Here is an 8,741-nt window from a genome sequence, read left to right as displayed (position 1 = left end):
CTGCACTGAGGACTTTTATAGTTTTAATAATTATTGGGGGCGGAGCTGCGGGCGTGTTGTAGAGGGGAGGGGCCAATAACAAGGAAGCAGCCTTTGCCAATCATGCCCTACTTTCTGCCTGTGCGTTCCACCTTACTTCCGGACTGTGCGTTCCACGTACAGGAAGTGAGTTTTCATCGACTGCTGCAGCCTCCCAGTGTCCTTGGAAATCAGGTAATGGCGTCTTACTATACAGGGGGAGCAGCCTGTGGTGACCTGTTATTATTATTATACAGGGGGAGCAGTCTGTGGTGACTTGTTGTTATTACTATACAGGGGGAGCAGCCTGTGGTGACCTGTTATTATTATTATACAGGGGGAGCAGTCTGTGGTGACTTGTTGTTATTATTATTATACAGGGGGGAGCAGCCTTTGGTGTCCAGTTATTATTACTCTACAGGAGGAGCAGCCTATGGTGTCCTGTTATTATTACTATACAGGGGGAGCAGCCTGTGGTGTATTGTTATTATTACTATACAGGAGGAGCAGCCTATGGTGTCCTGTTATTATTACTATACAGGGGGAGCAGCCTGTGGTGTCCTGTTTTTATTATTATACAGGGGGAGCGGCATGTGGTGTCCTGTTATTATTATACAGGGGGAGCGACTTGTAGTGTCCTATTATATTTTTTCAGGGGGAGCAGCCTATTGTGTGATTTTATTATTAATATAAAGGGAGAGCAGAATGGGGTGTGTTGTTATTAGTGTTATACAGGGGGAGCAGGTTTTTGTGTATGGTTATTATTATACAGGGACAGCAGCTTGTGGTGTCCTGGTATTATTATTATACATTAGGAGTGGTGGTGATTTCCTACAATACAGGAGGAATGGTCTGTGGTGTCCTGCTTTTAAATACATTTGTTATTATTGTTATACTGGTGTGCAGCCTTTAGTGTCATTATTATTACTACAGGTTGAGTATCCCATATCCAAATATTCCGAAATACTGACTTTTTTGAGTGAGAGTGAGATAGTGAAACCTTTGTTTTTTTGATGGCTCAGTGTACACAAACTTTGTTCAATGCACAAAGTTATAAAACAATATTGGCTAAAATGTTCTGGCTGTGTGTATAAGGTGTATATGTAACATAAATGCATTCTGTGCTTAGACTTGGGTCCCATCACCATGATATCTCATTATAGTATGCAATTATTCCAAAATACGGAATAATCCGATATCCAAAATACCTCTGGTCCCAAGCATATTGGATAAGGGATACTGTGGGGATTGAAAATATTGCTCAAAATCTAGGATGTATTAAAGCAGAGACCATAATATCCCTGGCATGTGTATCAGATGATAATTGGAGCAGTATGAAGCAAATGTATATCAGACTCCTGGGAGTGTCACAGTGACATAACATATCTATAATAATAATACAGGAACATGACTGGGGAGGTGAGGGGGATCTGGGAGTATCACAGTGACGTCACTTATATCTATAGTAATAATACAGGGACATGACTGGGGAGGTGAGGGGGATCTGGGAGTATCACAGTGACGTCACTTATATCTATAGTAATAATACAGGGACATGACTGGGGAGGTGATGGGATCTGGGAGTGTCACTATGACATCACTTATATCTATAGTTATAATACAGAGATATCACTGGGGAGGTGAGGGGATCTGTGAGCATCACAGTGACATCACTTATATCTCTAGTAATAATACAGGGACGTGACTGGGGAAGAGAGGGGATCTGGGAGTATTTGCAGCGAAATTGATGTCTCCCCATTTCGCAGGGTTACACAGTAGTGAAGAAGATCTCTGGTGAGTGTGAGACACCCAGCAGCCATCCTCGTGTGTCAGGCGGACTAAGCAGGACCCACAGCCCCATCACAGTGCCTCCACCTCACTCACTAATACATGAGAGACACAGTGACCAGAAGATCCTGGAACTCACCAACAAGATCATTCAGCTGCTGACTGGAGAGGTGACTGCTGGGAATGGAACATTATACAGTAACACCAGGGGATGTGACTGGGTGATGACTGGAGAGGTGACTGCTGGGAATGGAACATTATACAGTAACACTGGGGGATGTGACTGGGTGATGACTGGAGAGGTGACTGCTGGGAATGGGACATTATACAGTAGCAACAGGTGATGTGTCTGGGTGATGACTGGAGAGGTGACTGCTGGGAATGGGGCATTATACAGTAACACCAGGGGATGTGACTGGGTGATGACTGGAGAGGTGACTGCTGGGAATGGAACATTATACAGTAACACCAGGGGATGTGTCTGGGTGATGACTGGAGAGGTGACTGCTGGGAATGAGACATTATACAGTAACACCAGGGGACGTGTCTGGGTGATGACTGGAGAGGTGACTGCTGGGAATGGAACATTATACAGTAACACTGGGGGATGTGACTGGGTGATGACTGGAGAGGTGACTGCTGGGAATGGGACATTATACAGTAGCAACAGGTGATGTGTCTGGGTGATGACTGGAGAGGTGACTGCTGGGAATGGGGCATTATACAGTAACACCAGGGGATGTGACTGGGTGATGACTGGAGAGGTGACTGCCGGGAGTGGAACATTATACAGTAACACCAGGGGATGTGACTGGGTGATGACTGGAGAGGTGACTGCTGGGAATGGAACATTATACAGTAACACCAGGGGATGTGTCTGGGTGATGACTGGAGAGGTGACTGCTGGGAATGGGACATTATACAGGAACACCAGGGGACGTGTCTGGGTGATGACTGGAGAGGTGACTGCTGAGAATGGGACATTATACAGTAACACTGGGGGATGTGTCTGGGTGATGACTGGAGAGGTGACTGCTGGGAATGGGACATTATACAGTAACACCGGGGACATGTCTGGGTGATGACTGGAGAGGTGACTGCTGGGAATGGGGCATTATACAGTAACACCAGGGGATGTGTCTGGGTGATGACTGGAGAGGTGGCTGCTGGGAATGGGGCATTATACAGTAACACCAGGGGATGTGTCTGGGTGATGACTGGAGAAGTGACTGCTGGGAATGGGGCATTATACAGTAACACCAGGGGATGTGTCTGGGTGATGACTGGAGAGGTGACTGCTGGGAATGGGGCATTATACAGTAACACTGGGGGATGTGTCAGGTTGATGACTGGAGAGGTGACTACTGGAAATGGGACATTATACAGTAACACCAGGGAATGTGTCTGGGTGATGACTGGAGAGGTGACTGCTGGGAATGGGGCATTATACAGTAACACCAGGGAATGTGCCTGGGTGATGACTGGAGAGGTGACTGCTGGGAATGGGACATTATACAGTAACACCAGGGGACGTGACTGGGTGATGACTGGAGAGGTGACTGCTGGGAATGGGACATTATACAGTAACACCGGGGGACGTGTCTGGGTGATGACTGGAGAGGTGACTGCTGGGAATTGGGCATTATACAGTAACACCGGGGATGTGTCTGGGTGATGACTGGAGAGGTGACTGCTGGGAATGGGGCATTATACAGTAACACCAGGGGATGTGTCTGGGTGATGACTGGAGAGGTGACTGCTGGGAATGGGGCATTATACAGTAACACCAGGGGATGTGTCTGGGTGATGACTGGAGAGGTGACTGCTGGGAATGGGACACTATACAGTAACACCAGGGGTCGTGTCTGGGTGATGACTGTATCACTGTGTGTGTCAGGTTCCTATGAGGTGTCAGGATGTCACTGTCTATGTCTCCATGCAGGAGGAGGAGTATATAGAGGAACACAGGGGTCTGTACAAGGACGTGATGATGGAGAATCACCGGCCCCTCACATCACTGGGTAAGAGGAGACTGTCATGTATTGTACAGGGGAGAGCAGGTATGGGGCCCCCTATATACACACATCATCTGATAATCACATATATACACTGTACTCAGTCACTGTGTGTCTCCTACAGATGGGCCCAGTAACAGAGATACCCCAGAGAGATGTCCCTGTCCTCTGTATTCCCAGGATTGTACAGAGGAGAATCACAGGATCCCACAGGAGGATCAGGTAGGTGGGCTATGGGTTCTCCCCAATAAACCTAAGTGACTGTCACTATATGATCTGTAGAGGAGCTGTGTGACTTATACACTGATATTATACTGTTTCACCTCCGTTTAATCACTATGTAAATGCCATTGGATTTTCTGCAGCGGGATACACTGGGCTCCACAAGGATTAACATCGGGTGTAGAGTAGGATCTTGATCCGAGGCACCAACAGGCTCAAAGCTTTTGACTGTTCCCAAGATGCTCAGTGCCGCCTCCTCTATAGCCCCGCCTCCTCTATAGCCCCGCCTCCTCTATAGCCCCGCCTCCGTGCACAGGAGCTCAGTCAGTAAGTTGGTGTCTTGCAGTAAGCAGGCACATAACAGGGGTGCTGCATTAGGCAGCCTATTGATGGGTTTATTGTAAAGGAAAAGACTGAAGATTCTTCTGACAGAGTAACAGGGCTGCAGCCGGCAACATCTCACAGACGTCCCTGACTGCAGCTCCATCACTTCCAGCGGCGCTGTATACTCCCGTGCCCTGGTTGCCGGGTCACTGCAGCGGAGGCTCCGGTTCTTTCACAACATCAGTCACACACTCGCCGCCGTCCTCCCGGATCGTGGGGCCGCAGGTACGGGGGAGGTAAGGGGTCTCTCTGGCCGCACTTTACCGCGATCCAGTGATCTAGTAAAGGGTATTTCACTCAGCGGGCTATTCCTATATTGCTGTACCTGAGGGACTAAGTGTATCAGATTTCTTTCTGTATAATATAGGATTGTATCACAAGATATAGTTGCTGTGTATTTTTCCTTGTGATTTATAGTCACCATATTGATTTATATCTCTTGAACTCCCGGTTTGTGCTGTCATAGTCACATCACCAAGTGTTCTTGCTGGGTATATTCCTGCTACACCTTGTGACTGTTGATTTAAAAGGAAGGAAGGACCAGACAGGAGGCATACTTACACCTTGACAAAGACCCCAGTTAGGGGAAGAAACGCGTTGGTGGTGGAGGAGGCGACCCGATCTTTGCCACACAGGAGAACTGCCGAAAGCTCTGACGATCCTTGAGGGGGGATACCGTGGGATTATTTGTTCTGAGCGTGATTTGAACTGTCTACACCACAGTTCAGATTATACTGGTAATTATCCGCTGTTAACTATTGACGGGAAAGCCACCTCCCTAAAAAGGAACTATATTATGCCATGCACTGCACTTTTATGTTCATCATAGAACCAGTTTACTTGTTGTCTGTCTATTTGTGTATATTAAAACGATGTTACACTATATACTTTCCATTTTTTTCTTTTTGCATACCTTGTATATCCTAAACGGAAAGGGTTAATGCGAATGAGCCACCTAATACCCTGATTTATACCCTAATGGGGGCTGTGCATAGGCCAACCATTGCAGCAACTTGGGCTGCTGAAGCTGTTGAGGCGTGGGCTCAGGAGCTTGAGGCGGAACTGCCTTCCATGCTCCACAATGTCTCTCGTATATTACCACGGCTTCTCTATACCTTAAGGAGGTGGCCTCCGATGCCAGGGTGCTCGAGACCAAGGCTGCTACTACGTCTGTCTTGGCAAGACTTATCCTTTGGTTGAGATTCTGGTCGGTGGATGTGGATTCCAAGAAAACCCTGGAGGTGCTTCCTTTCAAGGGAGACATTCTCTTCGGAGAAGACCTCAATAAGATTGTGGCTGATCTGGCTACTGCTAAAACTGCTTGCCTACCTAGTACGACTCCTTCCGCACAGAAGGCTAAAAGTACTTTCCCTCTGCCCTTTCGTCCTCCAGGAAAAGCAAAAGGTCAGGTGTACCCAAAGCAAGCTCGTGCTTCCAGACCTGCCAAGCCCAGACCGAAGAGTGCCTGGGCCGCCCATCAGCCTGCTTCCATAACTGAAAAGCCTGCCACATGATGGGGCGGGCCTCCCACTGGGGGATCCCAAGGTGGGGGGCCGACTTCTAGCTTTTGCCCAGGAATGGTTGCAGACCACTTCGGATAACTGGGAAAGGGAAGTCGTCACTCGAGGTTACGCCATACCCTTCAAGAATCTTCCCCCTCATTGATTTTGTTTGACAGATGCGCCTCTGGATCCGGCAAAAGCAAACACTTTGTATTCGGTGGTGCGCTCCCTCCTGTCCACCGGAGTGGTGATACAGGTGCCTCTAGCTCAAAGGGGCAACGGGTACTATTCAACGCTGTTCCTAGTCCCGAAACCGGACGGGTCCTCACGGCCCATTCTCAATCTGAAGTCCTTAAACAAGCATGTGCGGGTCTCCAAGTTTCGTATGGAAACTCTGCACTCTATTGGGGTTCACTACGGTATGCCGGCGGCCGGGATCCCGGCGGCGGTATACTGTGCGCCGGGATCCCGACAGCCGGCATACTGAAGACAACCCCTCTATTGTTCTGGCCTTGGAGCCTGGGGACTTTATGGTCTCCCTGGACATACAGGATGCCTTCCTGCATATTCCTATTGCGGTATCTCATCAGCAGTACCTGAGGTTTGCGGTGGGCAACCTACATTACCAATTTCGGGTGTTACCCTTTGGTTTGACAACGGCTCCCCAAGTTTTCACCAAAGTTATGGCGGTCATGACAGCTTCACTCTGCCGTCAAGGGGTCAAGATCCTGCCGTATTTGGATGAATTTTTGATCCTGGCGAATTCCCCAGATCTTCTCCTGTGTCATCTCGATCTGACGGTCCAGTGCATGAAAGCCCACAGGTGGCTGATCAACTGGAAGAAATCCTCCCTGGTTCCTGCTCGGAGTATGGTACACCTGGGAGCGTTATTGGACACTCACAACCAGCGGTTGTTCCTGTCTCAGAAGAAAGTCCTGAAACTTCAAGACAGGATTCAATGCTTCCTATCACGTCCGCAAGTGTTGATTCATTCGGCAGTGCAAGTGCTAGGTCTCATGGTGTCGGCTTTCGACATGGTGGAGTATGCTCAATTCCATACTCGCCCTCTGCAGAATTTGATTCTGTCAAAGTGGGACGGCCTGCCTCACTGGATCAGGTTTCACATGATCTCCTTGTCTCCGGGGGTCCGCCTGTCACTGAGCTGGTGGCTCCAGGACCAATGGTTGTGCAGGGGCCGTTCCTTCTGGATATCCAACTAGGTCCTGCTAACGACGGATGCCAGTCTAAGAGGTTGGGGAGCAGTGTTGGAACAGCACTCTCTTCAGGGTCAGTGGACCAAGGAGGAGTCTCTACTCCCGATAAATATTCTGGAACTGCGGGCAGTGTTCAATGCATTGACAATGGCCCAGCATCTCATACAGAACAGACCTGTTGAAGTACAATCGGACGCCACCACGGTGGCGTACAGCAATCAGGGCTGCACTCGAAGCCGCATGCCATTGAGGGAAGTATCACAGATTCTTCAGTGTGTGGAACGTCATCTGCCAGCCATATCGGCAGTGTTCATTCTGGGGGTCCTAAACTGGGAAGCAAACTTTCTCATTCGTCAGGACGTACATGCCAGAGAGTGAAGCCTCCATCAAGAAGTGTTTCAACTCCTCGTGGACAAGTGGGGCCTTCCAGATGTGGACCTGATGGCATTTCAACACAATCACAAGGTTCTGGTCTTCAGAGCAAGGACAAGGAATGCTCAAGCTGCGCTCGTGGACGTTCTTTCAATACCATGGAACTTTCAGCTACCGTATGTGTTCCCTCCGGTGTCACTCGTGCCCAGAGCAATACAGAAGTTCAAGTAAGAAGGCGGAAACCTGCTTCTGGTTGCTCTAGCGTGGCCCAGATGGCACTGGTTCTCCGATCTACTGGGTCTCTCGTGGGATCGTCCCCTTCTACTTCCACAACGACTGGACCTCCTCGTTCAGGATCCTTGTGTTTACCAGGATTTGGCCTGTCTGTCTTCGACAGCGTGGCTCTTGAAGCTTTCGTCCTGAGGGCCAAGGGTTTTTCTGAGGTGGTCGTTCAAACTGTGTTGAAGGCCCGTAAGCCGGCTTCTGCTCGGAACTACCATAGGGTCTGGAATGCTTACTTCACTTGGTGTGCGTCTCATAATCATGACGTTTTCAAATTTAGTGCGGCCAAACTATTGGCCTTTCTACAACAGGTCCTGGACTTAGGCCTGCGTCTAGCCTCTCTCAAGGTTCAAATCTCTGCCATCCCTCAAGGTTCACATCTCTGCTTTGTTGGTTTGGTTTCAGAGAAAGATAGCTACCCTACCAGATGTCCATACATTCTCTCAGGGTGTGCTGCGGATTCAGCCTCCATATGTGCCACCTGTGGCCCCTTGGTTTTGGAGGCCTTGCAGGAGTCTCCGTTGAGCCTCTTGCCTCTGCTGACCTTAAGTGGCTGTCCCTTAAGGTCCTCTTCTTGCTGGCGATTGTTTCAGATAGAAGGGTATCGGACTTGGGTGCCTTATCCTGTAAGTCTCCCTATTTCATTTTTCACTGTGACCGGCCGGGTTATTTGCCTATGGTGGTGTCTTCCTTCCACCTTAACCAGGAGATTGTGGTTCCGGCTTTTAATTCTCCTGAGTTGTCTTCCAAAGAGCGGTCTTTGGATGTGGTACGGGGTCTCCGTATCTATGTGAAGAGAACTGCCTCTTTTAGGAAATCTGATTCTCTTTTTGTGTTGTTTGGTTTTCACAAACGTGGCTGGCCTGTTTCCAAGCAGACTTTGGCCAGGTGGATTAGAATGGTGATTGTAAATGCTTATGTACAGGCTGGTCGTCCGGTTCCTG

The 8,741-nt window shown here is 49.0% G+C and overlaps 1 protein-coding gene across 2 annotated transcripts in view; it reads left to right on the top strand.

The window, feature by feature from the left end:
- Window positions 1-1,787: 1,787 nt before the first annotated feature.
- Window positions 1,788-8,741, top strand: part of LOC134984470 (oocyte zinc finger protein XlCOF6-like) — a 161,842-nt gene continuing 154,888 nt past the window's right edge. For both annotated transcript variants that reach the window (XM_063950042.1, XM_063950041.1), the window contains exons 1-3: window positions 1,788-1,976; window positions 3,749-3,827; window positions 3,946-4,047. In XM_063950042.1, coding sequence (XP_063806112.1) covers window positions 3,794-3,827; window positions 3,946-4,047 — 136 coding nt within the window. In that variant the 5' untranslated portion in view covers window positions 1,788-1,976; window positions 3,749-3,793. The remainder of the gene's footprint in view (window positions 1,977-3,748; window positions 3,828-3,945; window positions 4,048-8,741) is intronic.

The sequence above is a fragment of the Pseudophryne corroboree genome (genome assembly GCF_028390025.1).
Source record: "Pseudophryne corroboree isolate aPseCor3 chromosome 3 unlocalized genomic scaffold, aPseCor3.hap2 SUPER_3_unloc_57, whole genome shotgun sequence".
Taxonomy (NCBI): domain Eukaryota; kingdom Metazoa; phylum Chordata; class Amphibia; order Anura; family Myobatrachidae; genus Pseudophryne; species Pseudophryne corroboree.
The sequence above is the reverse complement of the archived record's forward strand: the minus strand, read 5'-3'. Positions and strand labels throughout refer to the sequence as shown.